The following is a 23,602-nucleotide window of genomic DNA, read 5'->3' as shown; positions in this document are numbered from 1 at the left end:
ATACCTAAATGCTGTTCAAATAAATACGAGGTTGTGCTGCTACTGAGAGCTTGATTCTCAACACAAAGGAGCAGTTGCTGCAGACAAGCGTGGCTATGGTTACAAAAATGAACACAAAAATTAATGCAAAAAGTCATCTCAAAAAAAGTTTATTAGCATGATTAAAAACGTGAAGAATGACAGTAAAAGAGAAGGTAACTTAGCATGGAAGAATATCCATTTCAACAGTTTATATTCAGCAAGGCTTGAACTGAATGGATAACTTTATTGCCAGATTTCACTTGATTTCTTTAACAACAGTTCACATTGTGTCAGTTTCATCATTATTAGGACTATTGCTTCTGTTTGGATCTGAACCCTGTTGCAGGTAAGTATAAAAAAATATCCCCCCATTACTGCTGGATTGCAGAATGTGTGGTTGGTTTAAGAGCTGGTAAAAAAGAAATTCTCAACTGAAGAGTCTGTTTAGAAAACCACCTTCCCCCCCCCCCCCCCAATCGCACTACAAAGAAATACATTAGTATTTTGGCCTTTAAATTTCTTACATGGTATTTATTTAGCATGGCAGTCCCCGAATTCCCTCCCTTTAAGTAACCATAAATCAAACCCCCTCTTTCAGAGGCTGCTTTTTGGGTTAGATTCTGGAGATTTGCTTCATACACGCTTACACTGGCTTGAGGACGAAGACAGCATCATCTAGTACATAGTAGTCATTATACATATCACCTTCACATAGGTATGGCAGTCTGGTGAAAGCCTCTATGGCAAAACCAGCTTTACGGAAAACTTCTGGCAGGCTATTCACCTGTTCTTCCCAAGTGTGCCCTTTGATTTCCAAAACTTCTGAGGGCTTTTCCCACTTGCCACCTACTGAGAAAACAAAAGAGTTTTGTTTAAATTACAATGAAAACTTTGTTTTGTGTTGTATTTTCTTACAGAAAGCACACTACACAGATTATATTCCACTCCACTCCAAATAGGAGGTTGACAACCCATTTGTAGAGCTGTTGGAAGATCAGTTCAAGGTTTTGCCTGTTGTTCAGAAGCAGCTCTCTTCCGCTATGTTTTTAACTAGCAGTCCCAAGACTGGCTGAAAAGTAACTTCCATTATCAAGGCTGGTGTTCAGCAGACGTGGACAGACAGGCAATTTAATGCAGATCTTTTCCAGCATTATAAAATTCTTTCTTTATGCTGTCTGGCCAAAGATGTCTTCAGGTAATTACAGCAAGCAGAGCCAGCAAGTTCAAAAGTATGCTCTGCTGTGAAGCTTCCATTAGCAGACCACCACATTATAACGGTTGGCTACAGAACATTTGGGTCCTCTCCAGTGGCCACCTACTAGCTGATACGGTAAAGACTGCTTAGGGTCATAAAAAATTAAGAAGCTGAACACTTGCAGCATGCTGGAAACCTGTTGTCATTTGTTATATCCCATAAAAATAACCTGAAGGGTTATAGGCACAACTCTCAGAAGTTCAACATTTAAAACTCTGCTCATTTTTTCAGTCATGTGATCGAGAAATAACAGCTGTTTTCTGGTTTGCTCTGTACCTTTAACCAGTTTGCTAAATGCAATAGTAAACACCCTTCTAAACAGGAAGTTCTAAATCTTGTGATTCAGAGGGTTCTGCAACTCCAAAGATTTCCTAAGTTCCTCTTCCTTCAAGCAGAACAATTTCCAGAGAGATACAAGAAATGGCACCTTTCAACAAATTAAAAAATGTGCTGATGCTGGCATTTGACTGGATTCTGTACGGTGCTGGTAAGACTTTTTTTAAGCTTCTTGTATTTTCCCATGTAATAGCAGCTAAACAAGATTGAAAATGTTGTGGTTATGATTTGTAACGTAGCTACGAAATAAGGGCAGTAAGAAGTTTCACTGAGAATCAAGCTACCTTCTGCTATCTGCATAGAACTTCCAAATTAGGCGACTGTTAGCAAATGCTTTTTCTTCCAAAAGTCAGAAATCACAGCTTACTGGAGCATTTCAGGGTCAAACTCTACTGCACTTCCCTGCAAAGAATGCTCCCGCAGCAGCAGGGTGGTTTCAGTGCAGCTGTGCTTGTTTGGGAGGAGGCTTTGGGAAGTTCAGCGGACAGTTTCTACACAAACTGAAGCCATGGAGTTCTGCTCTGCAAGGCCACCCTGAGCCCTGCAGCAGGGTGGAAAAGATAAGGCGATCCCCTGCAGAAGCACCAGCTACTGCCTTTCACCACGCAGGGTGTAAGGGCAGTGACAGCTTGTGTTACTATAATCTTCAGACTGCTGCAGCTGCTGTGGAACGGCTCTGATGTTGATCTGACACAGAAGTAGAGTTTCATTTTATTCCTGTAGAAGTCAGACACTGAATCTGCTTGGATCTGGTCCATAAAACACTCAGTGAGAAAAATGATGAAGGGACAGTGCTGGTTGTCCACCATGGACAGGCTTATAAATTGCGTATCAGCAGCAGATTAAGAGACTTCAGTGCATTTTTCTTCTAATTTGTTATTTTCTAGGAAGCAGAAAAGGATGCTGTTAAGCTACTACCTTCGTTTTCACTGCAATGATCTCAATTCCATTGTTTAAATAACTAAGCAATTTATTTGAATAAAGTTAAATATACTAAAACAGTATTTAAATTATGGATTTCAGTAAGGATTTAAAAAAAAATAATCTCCCAGACCAGTCATATTAGACCTTACATTTCAGTTCCTTAATTAGAATTCTCTTCTCTGATTAACCTTCCTGTTTTCTCTACACACATTTTTAAATGTCAGAACTAACAAGCAGTATTATTATCCTTAGAAACCCAGAGTCGATATATGTGATGAAGTGGAAGAACGTCTAGGAACTACTACGAATTCTAATCAATGTTATGAAATGGCTAAGTTATAAATGTCTCCGTTTACAACATCTCCACCGCCTGCCATCAGGCTGTCTCACCTGACTTGCAGGTCAGGAACAGCGGAGGAGAGAGAAGCCCTTGCACAGCTACTCCACTGAGCATCTGGAGTTATGTCCCACAGCATCCCCACCCCCAAGTCCCCCAAATACTCAGGACTAACCTGAGGCAGGCAACTACACAAAGCATTCTTTTGGTCTCCACGGCCAAAGGAGACATTCTCATTATTTCAGATGTACGAATCGGCTCTATACTTTTTCAGAAAAACAGAAAGTTAAGCACATTACCATACAGGCAAAACTCTTAAACGAAGACATGGACAAGCTGTAGGAAGTATTGAAAGTTTGCTGGGAAGAACCTTAAAAACGCCAAATTTGAAACACAGTCGGTTTTCCTCCTTTCCTCCTACCTTTTCTCCAATGAACCAGAGGGAGTTTGTTTTCTCTTTAGATTGTGCCGTGCTTTTTAACTGTCCCGCACGCTACCAACTGTTTATTCTCAACAGGTGCTGCAGATAGCTGCCAAGTCACTGTAACGCAACCCAGATTTCAGGAAGCTGACTACTCCACACGCACCGCGTTCCTACCATGTGCTTTCTCTGCCTCTGGATGCTCCTCGTCCCCACCTCAAGTTCTATGGTTTCGTTTTCTAACTAACAAACACGAAGATTTGTGTACTCCTGGATGCACAGATGATCAGAAGTACAAAGTACATTTATTACCAGGAAATAACATTTCACTTCAGATCAACGATCTGACTGTAGATGACAATGCTGTTTATATCTGTGGGATAGCATTTTCAGATTCAAGTTCACCCCGTTCTAAACAAGCAGGAGATGGAACAGTGCTAACGAAAACAGGTCAGTTGATTATTCCTTCTTAATGAAGCGTCTTAAAAGAAATAAATTATCTTTCCTAAATACTCTCTTCATTTACAGTTTCAAGAACGGCACTTAAGATGAAAATACCAACAAAACCATTAGGAGGAATATGACTATATTAAAATATTAATAGTAAAACCATGGAGGGATTCTACAAATAAGCATGTTAATCTTGTTTGCTAATTAGAATGTTCTGGCAAATGACTCTAGAATTCTACAAAAGAAAGAAGTTTTGTACTCTGCGTTATCTAACAACACTCCACATCCTCTTACATAAAGACTTTAATGTCTGTCTATCAGAAAGGAAGTATCAACAGAAAAATGAGAAGTGGAGAAACTGACATTTAGTGGAAATACGCGCAACAGAGTACAGGGTCCCAGAACTGGGGATTCACTGGGCCAGCCTGAGCAACGAGTTTTAGTTCTGAACCTTTGTATCATTTCCCTCCTAGTTAAGAAAGTGATGAGAGTTCATTAACTGCACTTCAGTTTTACATGCCTAAAATAGAAAAAAAACCCAACCAACCAACCAGCTGGATTATTACTTTCCCTGTATTCCTTCCTTCCTCTATCTAATTGCATTTCTGAACAAAAGCCTGTAAGCTTTATTCAGATATTCCTTCACAAGAGCAGAAAACTGGATTCTATTCTCCATCTGCCCCTCAAGGAAGGGTTCATAATCAAAAATAACAAGTCTCCATTGCCCTTGCGAACATTCACAGCAACAAAAAAGTGATGTCACTAGCGAATTCAGACTGAAAATGAACCAGAAAAATATTGATGGGTATAAGGCTTTTTTAATTCCTCAGAGGAAGGGGGGTGAAATGCAGAATCCTAAGAAAATTATGTGAATCAGAAGAACTGTCCTTTATTCTAACACTCGCTTTTAATAAAGGAGCAGAGAAGCAGCACAGCAACGGAAAACTCATCTTCATGATCATCGCCTCATCCTTACTGTTTCTATACAGCACTACTGTATTCACACTCTTTGTAGTCTACAAGGTAGGCTCAAAGTAATTTTTCTGATTTTGTTCATTTTGTAAATCTAAGCAATTTTAACGCCTCCAGAAGGAGAGCAATAAGACATTCCTGGATTCCATAACTTTTATGATTAAGTTTTAAAGAGATAATTGGTTGAAGTTCATATGCTGCACACATCTGCAAACTCATGTTTAAAGTACCTCTACTCTCAAAAGCAAGCACATTTTCTTTTTTCATTTACATGTCTAAAAGAAAAGGTATTCCAAAGTTAACATTATCCTGGGAGTATTAATCAGCAACTTGGAGATTATCTATCAAGGCACACTCAAAAAGCAGAACTAGAAGTTACCATTGTAAGCCATCAACTCTCTGGATTAGTTTCCAGTAACATTAAAATAATTTAAATAAAAATAAATAAATAAACGTCAAAGTATTTGTGAGCTGCAGTGAAGTTGCTGCAGACTGACTTCTTTCTGTAATGAAATTCTATTCATACATCATACATACACAGAAGACAGACCTTGGTAAAATTTAAAAATATCAGAGACTTGGAAGAAGTTTTGTGCTTACAGGAAACAAGCACATCAGAATGCACCTGGTTAAAAATTACGTAACTATTGGATTTTTTTTTTTTTTAAATCTAGAACAAAATTTGTGCTTAGTTAAAAACAAACACCCAAAGCTGCAACTGGAATCTTTACATAATAACGAGACTTTGACATGAGAGTGAGGAGTTCACAGTCCTAAGTGGTATGACATGGTAAAATGGTTCTTTGCTGTAGTGATCGCCGTCTAAGCATAAAGACAGGACAGTCTTTTTGATTTTTGTTTTTCTTTAAACTAGGTGAAGTAGTATAGTGGGAAAAATGAATCAAGCCTTCCTCAAGGGGAAAAACGGGTATCTGTGATGCCACTGGTTTATTTTTGAGAACTGGGTAGCACTTCAGGCAGGTCCCGCTGTACTCAACGCAAAAATACCTGCAATATCTACTACTAGAAACTGAAAAAAAGGCCTTAGATGCTTGACAACTTCTCTGATTTTTTCAGTGGTGTAAGTTGATCTAATGAGACTTTTACCTACACTCTGTTTGACGCTGTAAAAGGGCAATGCTTTTCACTATTCTGTTACCTTAGCAGTTGGCTTCTCATCTTATGTTTTAATCGGTTTTTATTTTATTATCCCTCCCTCCAGTTAAAACCAAAGCTGCTAAAGAAAAGCGGGAAGGAAGACCAAAGAACAGAGAACTGTGTATGTTATCACTTTGCCTGCTTTGTCTGTGATTCAGAGCTTTTTTTTTTTCTGTCTTAAGTATATTGGGCATCAGTTTTGTGATTAATTGATGATTCAGCTAAAAAGACATTCAGAGCTGTTAAGGCTTTACTTGAGATTTGTACAAAAGAAGTTAATGATTTTGCATTTAACTAACTTTAACTAATTTGTTAATTAATTTATTTTTACCTAATTGCATACAGGATAAAGTCAATCTATGTAAAGGCTACCTCTAACACACAGCTTCCTTCAGGTTTTAGGTAAATTTTGTTTGAACTTCTGAAAATAACAGGTTTTGTTATTAATTCTTTGTTCGTTTAAATGGTACATTCAGGTAAGCTCTCATGTATTTAAAACAACTCTAATAAGAACCTCTGTCACCATGTATCCTTGAATAAAAATCAGAAGTGATACATTTAAATATCCATTTAAGAAGGTATATATGTTAAGAGATGTAATATTAATGTAATTTAAAACTCTTCTGCCTGCCAAACCATATGCTATTTGGAACACTCCCACAGACATATACAAGGAAAAAAATCAGAACGATAAAAGGTAGAAAAAGATGTTTCCACCAACTTCAAATTTAGCACTGACCTAAAATATTTTAAATAATTTGCAGAAAATCAGTAGTGGACGAAAAATTTTTCAAGCAATTGCCCAAGAACTTCAAAAGCAGAGGTACGCTGAACATTGCCGACAGCCTGTAAGTATCTATAAGCCAATACTGAAATTCACGCGGGGAAAACTGCCTATTTTAAGAGTATACCATTTATATTTCCTCTGGAAATAGATGTTTCTTTTTTCATAGAATGGGCTGGGTTGGAAGGGACCTTTAAAGATCATCTAGTCCACCCCCTACCCTGGGCAGGGACACCTCCCACCAGCCCAGGTTGCTCCAAGCCCCGTCCAACCTGGCCTTGAACCCCTCCAGGGACGGGGCAGCCACAGCTTCTCTGGGCAAGGGAAGGGGCTGGGCCAGGGGCTCGCTGCCCTCACAGCAGAGAATTTCTTCATGATATCCAATCTAAATCTTCCTCTTTCCCTTTAAAACTGAGTTTGCCTCAAAAATGAAGTTCTGCCTTTATTTAAAAAAAAAAAGTTCCCATCAGTAACTTCTCTATTTTTCTGCTAGGATGATTTGGAAGATGACACTGTTTATCAGAACCGATGAGCGTGTGCAGCAGTTCAGATTTGTTCTATATTTCTCATGGAAGCAAAGACACAGATGAAGAAGTTAAGCTTCTTCACAGACTTCCTTTGCTCTAAAAAGAGAGGAGAAAACCTTCCAGGGGCAGCATTCTTCAAGAGTATTTTCTAAACAGATCACCAAAACAAAGCGCATTGTACCTTACATCTGTGTTATATATTACTTTCATTTTCCGTTGTGCAAGAATAAGAACTGTGGGAAAAGACTTAATCGTTCAAAAGATAACTGCTAATGCTTCATAAAAGTTTCCTTTTTCAGTTTAGATTTAATCCTATGTCCTTTTTTTTCCTTTTTACATAAATTTACATGTATTCCTTTTACATGAATTGAGCATTTGTGAAAGATGTGTGATAATTGACATCAACGGAAAATAAACTTGTTTCATAGGTGAAATTCTGGTTTTAGTCATGTTAATGAGAGAGTTATTGATTAACAGATACACAGATTGACAATTCCTCAGTCTTAACAACAGCTTTAACAGAGCAAACCCTATGTATTCTGAAGACAAGCAAGCACAAAACCCAGACACTATAAATACACATGTACTGCAGCGGTAAAGCTCATCTGGAATGGGAGCTGCTTCTTAGCCTTTTTAGGAAAGGAAAGTAGTGGTCCTAGTGAGAAAGTTGCTCCTGCAATATTAAAATTCACTTGCTAAACACGACAACCCCCATCTTTCAGTCCTACTATCCAAAGTCAGGATTGCCTGGAGCACCAAGTTTTTGCCTTTACGTGCCTGTTCAACAGAGATACAAGCATGAACACAGAAGTTCATGCTTTTAAAAAAAAGGTGTTGTGTTTTTTTTTTTTTTAGCAGTTACTACCTAGCCAAACTTCAAAAGCAGCACTTTTACAAGAGAGCTATTAGTGTCAGGCATTCTCCCTACTGAAGGACAGCTGCATCTTTTATCATCATTTAAATAAAACAAGGCTTTGTTTAACAAATGAAATGGCACTTCTGATTTCAGTTAGATGAGAACTGACAACCAAGACAAGGCAAGGGTCTCTCTAGCACAGTACGGTGTTTCCAGCTCAATTTAGTACCAAGTATTTCAGGAAGATAGAAAACACACCTGTGTCTTCTTACCCCTGTCGATCAATCACAAGGACATTAACATATTAGACAAGAAAATTGCACAATCCCAGGCTGCTAGTGTTTACTACTTCTTAAGTACGGTGTCTCTGACATTTTTAGGGAAACTTAATGCAGTCTAGTCATATATTATCTAATAATGCCTTTATACAAATATGACGTCGATATTAGGAAATACAAAGGATTTTTATATGACCCTATGGGATACCTATTAAAAATATAAAGTTATAATTATACATGGTCTTATGTGACTAGTCTAATACCTTATGATTCATCTGCCTTACTTGCCACATTTAGACATGTGCAGTAAGTGCATTATTTGTTGTTCTGTTTCTGTTTAAAAATAAAACTCTGAAAAGTCCCAGAAAGAATTTATGATTAAACTACTTTCAACTCTAGGTGTCACTGTAATTCCAGACACAGTAAGCACAGAAATATAGTTTACCTCCTCCTCTACCTTGCTTTGTTCTCTTAAAGCAAGTTTCCATAATTAATCTCCCATTACATGTAATAACCCAAATACCTCCTTTTGATTCAAATAATTTATCCATTTCTAGAAACTGATCTATACACTGATCAAACACCTCACCTGCCTCATCTCTTCTCCGTTTGCTTCTCCCTCTAAAATTCAAAAGTTTCTCCAGGTGGGTCCAAACTGTATTCAATTAGCTGCTACAAGAAGTTACTTAAGCCACGAAACGTCCTGCTCTTTGAATGTTCCAAGTATATTTTTTTGTTCAATATAAAGCATATGTACATATTTAACACTTTTTAAAATGCATCTCTTGTAGAACAGCTGAATGAAAATAAAGAAATTCTACAATCATTTGTAGATCATGAAGACAGTCTGGCAGTTCACTGTCTACTTCTTTAGACTACACTTAAATGGATCTTAAACGGAAAAGATTCGGTGGAATGACAGTAACTTTTCTGTGTGCTAACCTGCACTGTCTAAAGAAGTTTATATGGGCCCATATCCACGATAGTGGTAAACTGACAAACTGAGTATGTTTTTAAGTTTCAGAACATATTAAGGAAACAAAACTGCCTTAAGCAAAGGGACTAATCTGCTACAAGTCACCACCACAAACAAAAGTATGACTTTGGTTTATAAGGCATCTTACAATGGATTTCAACTTTCAGCAAATAGGAATGACCGCGTTCAACAATCACAGAACAGGTTTCCAGTCCCTTGGGATTTATAAATTTAACACTCTATTCTCCCTCCAGTATACTGTAGGAGATTAATGATGGAGAACATAAGCAGACTTGAAGTAGTTTCTTCCTTAATTTATCTACCTCCTGTTGAGCCAGGAAGTTGCATGTGGTCTGTCACATGGATACCCAACAAAACGCGCAAAAGTAGACGCTGCGTGCAATGGCGATTGCAAAACACAATGGCACACAGTTTTGAAGACACACAAACAAAAAAGCCACCCAAATGATTTCTCGATTTCTGCTTCTAAAACGCCAGCGAAAGACTAGAAAGACACTGCCATTATTCTGAATTTTAAAGAATTTTTAAAAGAGGAAGCCAGACTCTTCTACATTATAGGAACAATAAGTTGTAACCAAATACACTTGAAATACTGTAGAGATGCCTAAGTCAAACCCCCATCTAATTTAAAACACGCTACTTTTCAGAATAGTTACAAAATTATATGCTCAAATACTGTATTTTAAGCAATTCTTCATCTGATGGCATTATTTTTTATACTTAAAACTTTTTTCCCCCCCTCCGCCTGCCAAAATACCACTGGCCTATAAAAAGAGGAAAACAGATTCAGTTTGATGCATTTGTGATTGCCAGAATGTTAAGGTTATCAGTTCTGTATTTTCTGGGCATACGTGCCTTTCTACAGACAAGTCTTAATACTCAAGGAGAGCCAGCGTCCAAACGATGACTGATGAACACCATCCTTCTGGAATTCAAACCACCTTTAGGGTGCCTCAACCTGAATCCACAATCACAGGCATGCAAAAAAAAAAGTTTCTAGTCTTTTTTGAAGTTTAGTCATAAGGACAGATTCATTTTAATATCTCTCATGTACTTCTTTAAAAATGTAACTAGGGGAAATGATGGAGTTTTGGCACTGAATTTTACTTTTTTATTCCAGGTACTTATACAATATAAATAGTGGCTGATACTTTGCGTTAGTAGGGTTCTGTATTTTACTTTGAGAGCTCATGTTAGAAAGTGAATGTTATCTCCCTGTGAATTTTTAGTTGCAGTTCATTTGGAACACTTTAAGCACTTTGACTTGAACTGCTCTATTCAGCATTACAGACAGTTCTGATGGCTTTGCTCAATGGTCACTAGAGACAACTGGGGTTACTTATAGGACAGCAGCAGAGGGCCCTGATCAGAGATCAGTTTTCCCATGTTGCTCCAACACAGCTCAGATGTGGCAACCTGCAGAACAGGATATGTGACCTCAATATTTGAGCTTTTTGTTGGTGCAAACAACGTATGTCAGAGAATTAAGAAAACAGCTTACATCATGTGGCCTATTTACCCACAATTACTTCTGAACATGTACCATACGAGTTATTTGTAAAAATAAAACACCAACATGCCAATTATTTAGTAAACATTTAATTTGGGATACCATAGCCTACAAATGTTTTCTTTACCTGCCTAAATAGCTACTAATCCACGTACTTACCATTTTCCACATACGGGTGAAATGGCAGAACTAATGCTAGAATGACTCTGCCTCTAGTTGGCTCCAGTACACTTCTAATATCTTTTAACACAGTCAGTGGTTGATCACAGCGATCCAGCAAATTCAAACAGCTGATAACATCATACTGAAATCCTATATTTTGCCATTCATTTATACCAAGCACCCTACAAAGGGAAAGAGAAAGAGATACAGTCTGTTAAACAAACACAAGCTGAGTTCAGAGAGAACCACTGAAGAAAAAAATTCCCTATGGATGTGTCGATAGTGCAGGTAAGATCAGCCACCTAGGCAACGAGAAGAGACAGACATGATGATCCTTCTGGTCTTTTCCAAAAGAAAACTACATCAACAATGGGCATGGCTATATATCCAGCCACACAAACCTTTATATTGCCTTATGATCATCAGGCAACAAACGAGACAAAAACCAAAACCCCAGGTATTAAAAAAACGTGTCGTCCTAGAATAAAACGGAACACACTTCTCCAGGAACAACAAAGCTGAAATATGATTAACGGCTTGCTGCCTTTTATCCATTCTGATTTACCAGTGTGCAAACCCAGAGCGCAAAGCAGCTGTTATGTTTCCACTCAAAGACAGGTGAAGAAAAGAAATCCACAGTTCCTTCATTCTTTGTGTTGAAGTCTAGGGATATAGTGCCCGAAATACTAACCATTACTCAAGAAGACTGGATCTGCTGCCTACAAGAACGTCCAGGAGCTGTGACAAGTGCATGAACAAAGTTTTGAAAGTGCTGAGGTTTTTGTTACTAAATATTATTCAATTTTAACAGCAGGAGCTAAGTGTAGCAAGAATAAAAGAATCTTCACACAGTCATCTATACTGTGGGATTAAACAGACAGAGATTATTGAAGCATTGCTATTACGAGGATTCAGTTTGCTTTCTCCGCACTACCTGTGTCTTCCTCTTGCAATTTTGAACCATTCAGATAGACTATTCATTTGAATTTCACCTTCCTGACTCCCTTGATTAAAGCAATTTATGCAAGCTATGGAGGGAGAGACTCCAAAATGGTTGTTGCCTATTTTGTCTTAACCGATAACAGGGAACATCCACAGAACAAAAGAAGTGGTAACAGGGAACATCAGATGTGTTTGTTTTCCTACTTTTGCACAGGTCAACCTTTTCCAGAACAATCAAACAATACAGGAATTGACTGAAAAGACTGAACATTCATTAAATATTACAAATAGATTACTCTGCTGTAATGACTGACAGAAAGGATGTAGGAATTATTCAGTACAATACCTGTATTTCTTCTTCTGAAGCTGCCATATCATAGTTTCAGACAATTCAGTGGCATAGATTTCTTCGAAGTGAGGACTCATGACTTTAGTGACTTCTCCATCCCCAGCCCCTAAATCAAGAAGTCTGTGGGATTTCCATTCTGGATTTATTTTAAGCAGTCTTTGAAATTGTTCTGGGGAAAACACAAACATTGAGCCCCTTCCCAGCAGCCTGAAACATAAAAATGAAAAATGGCCAATTTTGTACAAACTTTAACAGGAAGGACAATAAAGTAATTCAGAATGTGCTTTGGCAGCAACCAGTCACACATAATAGCAGACAAGGTCACTTGCTCAGATAAATTTTAAATCCAGTTCAACTTGCCTTGCACTTGTCAGAGATCAAACACAAAGCCACATGCAGTTACAGTGGGTAAGACTTCAGGAGGAATTTGATTAGGTAAGGAAGAGCTCATGGGGTGCAGCTCAAGAAAACGATCGCATAAAAAAAAAAAAAAAAGGAGGGGGGAGAGAAAGAGAGGAAAAGATAAAGGCTGAACCTTTTTTTGTCATATTTGCATATTTGAATCTCTGCCACCTACCTTAAAAAAAACAGATGAAATAGCAGAGGAAATAAAATAGCTGCAGACACGGGAGTACGCACAATGAATGAGGAATAGAATGTGGAATTAGGAGAGAAGCCAGGGAACAAATTTAAAGAAAGGATGGGGGTAACACTGCTGGAGTGGCAACAGAGATTTTTTTAATTGTATGTTACAATGGCTTTTGCTGCTATCTGCAGATCTTGCATTCAACATGAAGAGCTGTGGAACAGAAAATAGGCAACTCATTATGGAATTGGGTAGAGGTGATAGCTGGATTCTTTATGGACCAAGTCAATGACATACCCACCCATAACTGTTTGAAGACTACACAGTGACGGATTTCAGCTGTCGTAGCCGAATTCAGAAGATGAAAGAGTTAGGAGAACAAGCAGAGGAAAAAGAACTGGTCAGAAATAGACTGAAGGTAGATAAATACTATTCTTTAAACTAACATTGGGTGGCAGGTTAAAAACAATGAACAGAAATCTTTTACACTCAAGGGGGGAAAAAAGGTAAACAAAGATAAAAAGAATGAAAGAATAAAAAAAATACGAAAGAGAGGTGGCCTAGGAAAGATTGACTGTACTAAAAAAACAAAGAAATAAACAAAAAGGATAGAGTATACAAAAAAACTAAAGCAGGCTATTAAACATATAAAAATAAACAGAATACAGCCAATTTAAGTAGAGCCCCCTTGCAGCACACTTGTGTCAGTCCACACCGTATAATTGGCTCATAGCTATTATTCCTAACAGCACTGTGAGGTGTTATTCAAAGCACTGGAGGGCCTTTGAAAAAAAAATGGAAGAGAAAGGAAGAAGAGGAGACCAAAGGAGCCTTTATATAAAGCTACCAGTAACTAAAATCACCACAGGGAAGCTCATAAAGTCATCTGGTTAGAAAATAAGGAAAAAGATTATTTTTCTAGCTTTAGTAGACAGCTACTATCCTCATAGCTGACTCTACAGAAGTATGTAGTAGGTGCAGAGGAGGGGAAGGTGAAGAAATCAGGTAAATGTAACAAAATGCATTCTTCATAAGGTGGAAACTGATAACCTGTTAAACACATGTCTGAATGGGGTGACGTGAGCAAAAGGAGTATTTTTGAAAAAATACTAGAGCACCAACAAAAAGCTAAACTCTCGTGCAATCACAGAGGAGACTGATGCAATAAGGCTAGGAGAATATTGCTTTATAAACTACTCTTTTCCTGCCTTCCTGATGTTTTATCAGTCAAGCATGCTACATCAGAAGTCACCTGTTCAAGTACAGCTTACGCACAAGTTGAGGGGAAATTAAGTTTTACAGAAAAAGAGAAAGGACAGAATTCTGTTCCACATTCGTGTTACCAGACACAACACTCGGACAACTTCTGCGCTATTTAGAAATCTGCCTGGGTTTGCAGTGGGTATGTACACACTCTCTACTAGAAAGTTTCAGATGGAACACAGAACCGACTGGATACAGCCACCTTCAACAAGGACAGCCACAAGAGTGATATGGCAGTAGGTAAAGGGCAAGGGGGTGCAGAAAAGCAAGCAAAGGGAAGAAGGAGACATTGTCTGACACAGAGAACACTCTCTTATTCAGAAGGAAATTAATGGTTATAAAATACAATAATACAAGTAATAAAAATACAATAAACAAGTAATGGTTATAAAATACAACTAGAGTCCTCCAACTGACTCTTATTAATTGCAATTACCTCCTCTGTCCCCCCCATACTGGAAAGCGTGTTCTTCAATTGAGAGGGCTGGGCATGAAGAGCACAGTAGGGAATTTCAGATCTGTTAGACTAGCAAAGGAAAAACTACAAATTTAAGAAGAGCTGACAGATCAAGAGGTAGGGCTGAACACTAAATCTAAACTGCGCTTAGTTTACTTAAGATTGACTTTTCACTTACCCATTGATAGAAGTTCTAGACATAAAGAGGCTAAAAATCGAGGACACAAAGGAGTGATAGAGCTGGATAAACAGCCAGCCTGATTTCTCAATGCTGTTGTTTAAGAAGATCTGTGTTCCTTGGTCAAGGTAACTCTGGACAAAAATAGGCTGAAGGGATTCAGACAACTGTTCTGTGTTGCAGACATACCACTAGAGAAAGAGATAAAGGATCATTACAAAGTTCAACAATATAAAAGCAGCAGTAGTTTAAAAAAAAAAAAGAATACATGGAAGGCTATTAACAATTTCTGTAAATATAAAAATTTAATTTTCCTACAGACTTTTCAACAAGCTTAAGGATTAATTTAACTTAAGATTTGAACTGTAATCAAGTGAGGACCGATTACTTGCCAAGAAATAATGCTTTTAATTTTTGTCTTAATCATTACCCTGTACTTCGAAGAATTTTACAAAGGAACTTTCCTAGAAAGCACAGGTCCTCTGCGGAACAGCATCACGCTGATAAAATAGTAGGAGGTGGGATAACATTGTTTTCTATCTTCCAACCCATTCTCAACTTTTCCCTAGGCATCCTCTGAAAAGAAATGGGCAAGTGCTTTTGCAGTATTTTTCCAGGAAAGGAGATAAAGAATACGATCAATACTTTAGACAGCAGCTTGCCTGTCTTACAGCATTGCTGGGCTACGTTTCTTCAGGTCCGCAAGTCTTTTGAAACAATTATGACTACAAAGCTGCCTCCCAGCATCTCTACTAAACAAAAGGAGGAGGTTTCCACATCTAGGAAGTCATCAGTATCAGCCGAAAGGCAGTTCTATACTTTTATATTGGTAAAATGCAAAGCCCAAGCTAAAATGGGCCAATGATTCCTTTTGCCCTGTGTTACCTGGTAACAACCACTCCTATACAAACTAAACTGATATGCAAGCTATTGTTCAGTTAATTGTGAAAAAAAGGATGCTACTTTTTTGTATCAAATCTAGTTGGAAAAGTAATAAACCATACAATATCCTAATATTTTACTATCCTACTGTAAGGCATATCTAAACTCCTTCTTTAACACCTGCTTTACATTATTTTAAATGCAAAGGATTTGTACAAAACAAGGCAAACCTACAGAAATTCTGAAATTTTAGGACACCTGTGGCCACTTTCTGCACCTCCAGCAAATGCCTCTAATGCTGCCGCATTCTGGAATGTCAGCACTGATAATAAAATTCAAAAGGCTGCTCACGGCTAGGCTGCAACGCCAAGCTAAAAATGCCCTCTACTCAATATGCAGAAGCTACCAAAAAAAGTTTTAAACGTAATTTTAATTAAGAACATCGCTATTATTTTTCACTCTCCTATGCTTATGCAGAGTTATTGTCAGCCCTTATCATAGAACCTCTAATGCCATTGTGTCTGTTTTCTAATATCAAGCATTACTACCTACAGCTAACACCCTCTTATCTCCCCCTTATATCTTGCAATAATGTTCCTTAATCTGGCTGCATGTGTTTATTGTGCAGATAGTCATAAGTATCTTAAAGAAGAATGGGGAGTTTTAACAGAATCTTGTAAAAATGCATGTAGAAGGACAGCAAACCGTCAGCTGGGGTAACTCGCCAACAATTTAACACCCAAGATTGTGTCTATAGCCATACTATGCAAAATGTACGCCCATATCCTGATCCCTTCACATTTGTTGTACCTTGCTGGGACAGGAACAGTCACTTAACGCATGTTTACGCAGCGTTCAGTACAACAGGACTTCCAGTCACTACTGTAATACAAATAATAATGGGACAGGGTTCTTATTCCAGTGTCCTGCTGCTTCACAATAATAGTGCCAGCAAGCAGAGGGGAGCAGACAGCTGCGTGAAGATCTTTATGCCAGATTCATAAGGCTCCATCAAACACTGACCCAAAGCAGCGAGGGATGACAAGACCCTTCAGCCGAGGAGGGAACATATGCCTCCTTAGGTTTACTTTGAAAACCACTTGCATAATGGGTACATTTCTGGCAGAATCAGGCTCCCAACTACTTTCAAACACACCTGTAGGTAGCACAAGTGAGTGATCATTTCCTCCGAAAACCAGATTTTGAGCAAGCCTGTACCACATGATGGAGCCTGGCACAGGGATCCCCAAGACTGCTGATTTACCATGTAGGTCTTTTCTCACCGCAGTGCGGTGCTAGTTAAATGAATCAGCATAGTCCAGGGATTCACAAAAGGAATCCTTAGCGATTCGTGAAAAACCTCTTCAAGTAGCAGCCTGTGTTCTTTGTCCATCCATCTTCAGAATCCAATTTCAAGAGCCTGGCAGAAGCGAACAGTCCCAAGGAGACGAGCAGCAGGTGGGGATACGTGTCAGGTTCATCCATGAGGCTGCTGCCTAGCTACACTGGACAGGTTTGGAGTCGCTCAGATCTGCCTTTCTCAACATGTTGCCATTTTCAATCCATAAGAAAACATATCCACCTATCAAAGCTTTGGGTAACACACGCTCTGTTCCATAAGCAGTGTGACTATATGTATGCTGTACCTGAGCTCATACACCTTGGCTATGCACCAAACTGGCACCTGTAGTTCCAGGTTCTGACCGTGGAAACCAACGGTCCTACAGTTATTGTCTTTAAGACTTCTACAGATATATATTGACGTAACCATTGGAAGAACGAGGATGGTGGCAACTGTGAGAAGAGAAACGTGTTTCCAGAAATTAGGCGTTGTTCTCAGACCTCTAATTTCTTCTTCATGGTTAATCTTGTCCATAAGGTTATTGGCAACTACCTATATAACACTAGTGAATAATAGAAATGACAGCAAAGAAGAAAAAAAAAAAAAAAAAAGGCAACACATGATAAACCCAATCCAAATTTCAAATAACAAAAGTGGTGAAAGACAGCTTAATTCTGGAACTACTTCCTCAGAACAGAACCTGCTTTTGTTTTCCTCCATGTACAATATATGACAAGTCCTTTTCAGGCCACTAGTTTCATGACAGAAAGTGTATCAATCTTTTATAGCACAATAGTAGAAAAAATACAGCACAAAAATCTGCAAAGGTACGTTAACACCTCTTTTTATGATAAAATATATTATTATTGACAACTTTTGCCTAATACTAGTGAAAGGAAGAAAACATTCTTTTAGCTAACTACATAAAACTAATGAAGTCAGTAAAACTGCAGAGAGTGAAAGCACCTGGGGCCTCCACATGCAATCCTTACTTATGAGTAAGGCCACAAACTCAGTAACCATAAATCTTACTAAACTTCCTAAGTAACCAATGCTTTAGGTGTAAAACCTACATCTAATAAATTAGAAATTGAGACTATCCACTGCAGACCATCTACCTGTGAATGACACAATCATCTCCATAACACATCTCCTTGGCTGACCTGTCTTTCTAGAACAGTTTTTAACACCGCAAAAGACTTTCAGATTTTCTTTGTTTGCCAGAGGGAAGTTTTTTCTTTACGTAAATCGGAATTCTGCTTTTCTTTGTCATCCTGCTTATGCACTGCATGACCCAAAGAGCAGACCATATTCATTAAACCCCAGTAATACATTCACTCAGTAGCAAAATTCTGGTTGTCAGTGCCCACCGGAGCACACCAGTAACGGATCAGCTTGAAGAATTATGATGCATAATTATGTTCTTCCTTTGTACAGCAGTCCTGAAGTATTTACACTATGTCTTCTTCATCAGCTCAGCTCTGTATATTTTACTTAGAATAAGTCAGTATTTTCCTTCAGCACTGACAGTTTTTATGGGCCCTTCTGAACTGTCAGATTTTTAGTAGCATTTTGGTAATATGTAGTGCAGATCTGAACACACTCCAAATGTAATCATATCGCACAACCACTGTATAGCGCGGGTATAGTCCCTAACTTCTCCACAAAGTACTGATCCACGTGCCTTTACTGCCCAAATACAGCACGAACCTTTTACTGCAGTCGTATCACATCGCAAACTCGTTACTAGTTTGCTGTTCCAAGGCCTCTGTGAGCTTCGCAGTTTCCCAGTTGCTCACTTGTTTTATTTTCCTCTAGATACATCGGTATTAATTAAAACACCTCTGCGACTGCAAACCCACCGCGTTCCACGCCACCCGCAAACTTCATTCAAGCGGTGTTTGCTCACGGGCTCAGAGGAAGGTTCGCGTCCCTCGGGAGCAGCCCCGACCCCGACCCGCCGTTACCGGCCCGGGGCCCGCGCGCCGCCGCCCCGTCCCGCCGGGCTCCCTCCGACCGACCGAGCCCGCCCCGACCGCCCCCCGCCCCCGCCACCCAGCGGGCTCCGGGCACGTCAACTTTCTCCCCGGGAGGACCGAGCCGTTCGCTCTCTTTGTCTGGCGCTGCCGGCCTGGTGCCCCCCGTCAGCCCGCACCAGGGTGTCCCCGCCCGCGGCAGCCGGTACCTCGGGGCGCCCCGGCGGAGCTCCCCGACTACCCGGGCCGGGGACGGGGGGGGTGCCGCCGTGCCTGCCGGCGGCGGACGGGGACCGGGGAGGGAGGCGGGGGGGGGCGGGAGGGGCGGCTGCCTCCGGGGCTGTACCTGGTGGTTCTCCGCGGCGCCCGGGACGGGCTGGCTGCGGCTGCCCATCATGTTCACGTAGACGGAACGGGATAAAGGGCTCCTCAGGTACCTGGCAGGGCCAGACCACATCCTCCTCCTCAGCGCCCACAGGAGCAGGGTGTAGCAGCCCAGCCAGCACAGCCACAGTCTCATCGGGGGAAGGGGCGCCGAGTCACCCCCTCCTGCTGCCGCCGCCTCCCCTCTCCATGGCAGCGCCGGCAGCACGCGACTCGCCCGGCCCGGCTGCCGCGGGGCCCGCGCACCGGCTGAGGGCGGAACGAGCGGCGCGGCGGCGGGTCCCGGCCGGACGGATGCGCTGCCGCACGCCGGCGCCTGCCGCGCGCCCGCCCCTCCCAGTCACAGGGCGGGCGGGGCCGCGGGCACCGCTGTCAGACCGGCGGGGCGGCGGCTCCTCGCCCGCGCTCCCCCCTCCCGCGCCGGGCACCGGCAGCAGCGACGGGAGGACGGACAGGTGGGCGGCGGCGGCGGCGGCGGCGGGCGGGCCGGCCTTCCCCCCCTCCCCTCCGAGGGTTCGCGCGGCGGCGTGCCGCGCGCACGTGCTTGGCGCCGCCCTGTCACCCGGGCTGCGCGTGCGCAGAGCGCGCGGGGCGGGGGCGGGGCAGGGCCGCCGCCGCGCGCTTCCCCGCCCGCTCGGGCCCGCCCCCGGTGACCGGCGCCCGGGGGACCCTTGGCGGCTCCCGCAGCGGGCGCGGGGAGGCGGCCCCGGCGCTTCCTGCCCGGCTCCCGTTATCCTCCCGCTTCTCCCGCCCGCGGGAGTTCGGGGTCCACGGGCACAGGGGGATCAGATTCCTAAAAACCCAAACCCGCAGCATTTAGAGATAAATTGGGCCAGCACAGCCTTTGCTCTTCAAAAGGGTCTTCTGTCTGCAGAGGAAAGACCTCCGCTGTCTGAAATGCAAAATCTGGCCGCACGTCCTCAGGCGTGGCAGTTTTTCTTGTAAATGACAATTTTGCAGTGGCCCAGAGTAAACCTTACTGCTCTCGTGGAATTTCTGCCACACGTTGTTTTACAAAGCCCCCTTTTTTTATAAAGCCTGGCAGCCCGACCCTGAGGGGAGGACCCGAGGCCCTCCTTGCTCCCGGGACGCAGCCGCAGAGGGAGGAGAAGCGATGGCGGAGGCAGGAAAGGGACGAGCCCGTCGCTGGAGTCCTGCTGCCCACCTCTGCCGGGACGCGGTGGGGAGCAGCGGCAGGAACGCGTCCCTGTGGCGCCCGGTCCCCTGCGGGACATCGCGCTCTGGGATGGGCCAAGGTGCATAAACCCCTCCTGGCTGTTCGGCGGGAGCTCCTGTGCCGGAGCAGAGCCGCGGTCACCGTGGGTCAGGCACCGCTGTTCTCCCACTTGGGCGTTATTGAGGTAACGGCATAGGAAGTGAGCAATACTGTATACAATTGAAACTGAAAGAAAATCTAGACGAAGCCCAGCCCATTAATCAAATTCCAGGTGAGTGCGGCACCAGGGCTATCATCTCTAATATCGGAAAAACGTTCCTTAACAACCACGAGCAACGGGCATCTTTTCCTTCGACCAGACTGGAAAGGCTGGAGCCGGGCCCCCTAATTCTGATGCTGGAATTCTGACCCACCATGGGATCCTGGCTTCCACCTGGAAAATGCTCTGATCGAGCACTAACCACATCCAGCCTTGATTATCCTGGGAAATCAGCAAAACCCGAGCAATGACAGAATATTGCCAGAGAATTTTGTCATTTTCACTGATGTTTAACCTCAGTTAGACATTTTTGACATGAGAGCTTTAGACAGTTTTCCACATGAAGATTTTTTTTTCTCCAATAGCTAGATGGGCTAAGATGCCTGTTTTGGTCTATTTCTTTTAATTTGGTTTGGGATTAGAACTCTCCTTTCTATGTATGTTCTTGTTTGTAAAGACAGATTAGCTTATTTTTTCCCTCCAGGACTAAAACAACTTTACAATGAAAATCCAAAATGACAAAAGCTAAATTTGCTGCTTTTTGAACAGACATCTGCTCACAACGTGTAAACCAATAAATAAAATTGGTTCAGGTTAGTTACGTGTTGTTCATAGGGAAACTTATCTTAATTTTATCACATGTAAAATACAGATAATGAATTGCATACCAAATAAGAAATACACTAGCTTTTGTCTTTGCATTTTTAGTATACAACCTGGGTACGTTTTAATGAGATTTTTGAAAGTTCCTGCCCAGTGTTACATTTATCATTAATATTCTGCTGCAGTAGTTGTATACTAAGCATATTTTTCTCTTGACAGGCTATAAAGAACACACTATTCATGCAATCTTAGGTAATAATTTTGATGTATTGTCATTTGCATATAGTCTGGTGGAATTGTAACCAATTGCTGTACAATCTCAGAAAAATATTTGTTGTGTAAATGTACGCATACGTCATTCAAAGCAATTAATGTGCTGGGAGAGGATTTCCAGAGAAAAAGGAATCACTTTTTTTTTTCTACTTTCTCCTCAACTATTTAGATAGTGTTTCTTCTGGACAATGTCTATAATCGATTGAGTACCTGGAGTCCAAAAGGTCCGAAACAGACCCAGAGGGCTGAAGACCGCCTGCGTTTGCTTTGAGGAGATCTCGAGGACACGGCGACAGGGCTGGCTGCACAGCCTCACGTATTCCAAGATGCACATCTGCACTTTTCCTGATCAAGTACAGCAATAAAACAACTTTCCTTTCTGTTATTTAAACAATGGTAAGAAAGCGATTACCAGAAAGAGGTCTTTAAGACGAGCAAGCACAGGTATCTATGTAAAATCCTCTCCCCTGAGGGCAACCCGGGAAGCCCAGCTGTGGGTCTGTACAGCTTTCTAGGACAATCCCCCCACTCTTGGTTCTATGTTCCTTTACAAAACCCGCCACAATTCTTTTGACGGCGTGCACCACTGAGATTTTTCCTGAGCTCAGAAGTATTTGTGGAGATGTGGCTTATCTTGGCTGCTCCTTCACCTTCCTGTCTTTCCTGGCAGCTGTACAGCCACACTAAAATGGGAACATCCCACCAGCCCTGCCAGCACGGTCTGTTCAGGAATGGCTGCGCGGTTCCGCAGTCAGCGCAGCGGGAGACTGGGAAGGTCATTTTGCACGAGATGAAAACAGAGGCAGGCCTGTAAGCACCACAAAACATAAATCTAATTTTTTCCTACTTAAATATGCTTTGTTGTCATTTATTCATTGTTTTCATTCTATCACTAACCATATATTACATTACTACTATATTAGACTGACATTCTTTAGTATCTATTAGATAACGTCCTTTTAAATCTAGTGGATGCTTTTACCTATTGATTTTCAATAAATAAAATACATTCAGTGTATTAAGGTCCAAATTCTCAGAATTTATAGAGAAACTCTAAGAATGGGATTCGAGCATCAAATTTCTCATTGAAGTTATCACAGCATTTCATATTTTATATTATACACACTTAAATCCTCTTTATCAGTTATGAGACTATTTTAGACACTCTTAAATTATCAAGATTAAATTGTGGCATTTTTGCAGCAGCAGGACTTCAAGCTCAGACACTACTAGCTAATAAGGAGAGAAAGCGGACAAACCAGCTGTTGCAAGACACTGAACTTTTGCCTTTGATCATCCTTTACTTGATTCACGGCCAAAAGCAATCATGTAGGTTTAGCAGAGGAAAATAAAGTTTAGTGGGTGACAGAGAAATGGAGAATAAGCGATGTCAATCCTAGCATGCTGCCAACCTCCTATTCTCGTGTAAGACTACCACCTGAATTTAAACCAGTTTTCCGAGTCCTCTTTTGGATTGACTATTGGGGGGAAGAAAGAGGCTTTTTTCCTGCCCTTATAGCAAGAGAAATAGGACAGACAAATGGGAGGATAATAAATAATAAATTTTCAAAATTATTACTATTTTATTTTATGTATTAAATAATTTGTATTGTATTTCTCAGATTTGTTTTCTAAACTACTTTATTCCACACTGTTAATCTATCATATCTTAAGGCTGTCTCGCTTAGAAATCTATGACTATTTACTTTTCCTATCTTAATTGTAAAGGGGCAGCAATTTACAGAGGCAATTTGAACTATGCCTTCAGTCATATCACCCTTTACTCCTTTCTTATTTCAGCAAATAAAATGGTATATTTACCAAACATTTTCCAGAAAAAAAAACACTTATAATTTCAAATAATTCTTGGTATAATTTTGGCTTTTAAAACCACTTACTAGTTTTCCTGCTGTATAGCACAGTACTCTCCCAGTTATACACCA

General features: G+C 41.0%; 2 protein-coding genes and 1 long non-coding RNA gene across 6 annotated transcripts; 2 read left to right on the top strand and 1 right to left on the bottom strand.

Annotated features, from left to right (window-relative positions):
- Positions 1-133: 133 nt before the first annotated feature.
- On the bottom strand, positions 134-19,651 carry METTL9 (methyltransferase like 9). 2 transcript variants are annotated; one of them, XM_054212538.1, is made up of 5 exons: positions 19,310-19,651; positions 14,764-14,954; positions 12,277-12,486; positions 10,986-11,170; positions 134-867 (listed from the first exon to the last, which is right to left on the bottom strand). In XM_054212538.1, the coding sequence occupies exons 1-5, from the start codon at positions 19,481-19,483 to the stop codon at positions 665-667; spliced, it is 963 nt and encodes a 320-aa protein (XP_054068513.1). In that variant the 5' UTR covers positions 19,484-19,651; the 3' UTR covers positions 134-664. The 2 variants fall into 2 exon arrangements, with proteins under 2 accessions (XP_054068513.1, XP_054068512.1); XM_054212537.1 differs by having other exon boundaries at positions 134-870; positions 19,310-19,649.
- On the top strand, positions 1,519-9,159 carry IGSF6 (immunoglobulin superfamily member 6). 2 transcript variants are annotated; one of them, XM_054212539.1, is made up of 6 exons: positions 1,519-1,763; positions 3,391-3,744; positions 4,661-4,767; positions 5,939-5,995; positions 6,639-6,697; positions 7,152-9,159. In XM_054212539.1, the coding sequence occupies exons 1-6, from the start codon at positions 1,697-1,699 to the stop codon at positions 7,246-7,248; spliced, it is 741 nt and encodes a 246-aa protein (XP_054068514.1). In that variant the 5' UTR covers positions 1,519-1,696; the 3' UTR covers positions 7,249-9,159. The 2 variants fall into 2 exon arrangements, with proteins under 2 accessions (XP_054068514.1, XP_054068515.1); XM_054212540.1 differs by having other exon boundaries at positions 1,523-1,763; positions 6,639-6,722.
- An 11-nt stretch (positions 19,652-19,662) lies between the features above and the next one.
- On the top strand, positions 19,663-23,582 carry LOC128914023 (uncharacterized). Of its 2 annotated transcripts, XR_008468154.1 has the most exons (4): positions 19,663-19,802; positions 20,385-20,795; positions 21,606-21,638; positions 21,829-23,582. It is a non-coding gene; the product is annotated as an uncharacterized LOC128914023 (long non-coding RNA). The 2 variants fall into 2 exon arrangements; XR_008468153.1 differs by lacking the exon at positions 21,606-21,638.
- Positions 23,583-23,602: the final 20 nt, after the last annotated feature.

The sequence above is a fragment of the Rissa tridactyla genome, chromosome 8, assembly GCF_028500815.1.
Source record: "Rissa tridactyla isolate bRisTri1 chromosome 8, bRisTri1.patW.cur.20221130, whole genome shotgun sequence".
NCBI lineage: Eukaryota > Metazoa > Chordata > Aves > Charadriiformes > Laridae > Rissa > Rissa tridactyla.
Note: the sequence above shows the minus strand (reverse complement) of the source record. Positions and strands in the feature narration are given on the sequence as shown.

Coding starts and splice junctions, on each gene's coding strand:
- METTL9 (XM_054212537.1), bottom strand. CDS start 19,483: ATGAGACTGTGGCTGTGCTGGCTGGGCTGCTACACCCTGCTCCTGTGG. Junction 12,487..14,763: donor TCTAGAACTTCTATCAATGG/GTAAGTGAAAAG, acceptor TTTATGTTTCAG/GCTGCTGGGAAGGGGCTCAA. Junction 11,171..12,276: donor CTTCAGAAGAAGAAATACAG/GTATTGTACTGA, acceptor TTCCCTTTGTAG/GGTGCTTGGTATAAATGAAT.
- IGSF6 (XM_054212539.1), top strand. CDS start 1,697: ATGGCACCTTTCAACAAATTAAAAAATGTGCTGATGCTGGCATTTGAC. Junction 3,745..4,660: donor AACAGTGCTAACGAAAACAG/GTCAGTTGATTA, acceptor CTTTTAATAAAG/GAGCAGAGAAGCAGCACAGC. Junction 5,996..6,638: donor ACCAAAGAACAGAGAACTGT/GTATGTTATCAC, acceptor AATAATTTGCAG/AAAATCAGTAGTGGACGAAA.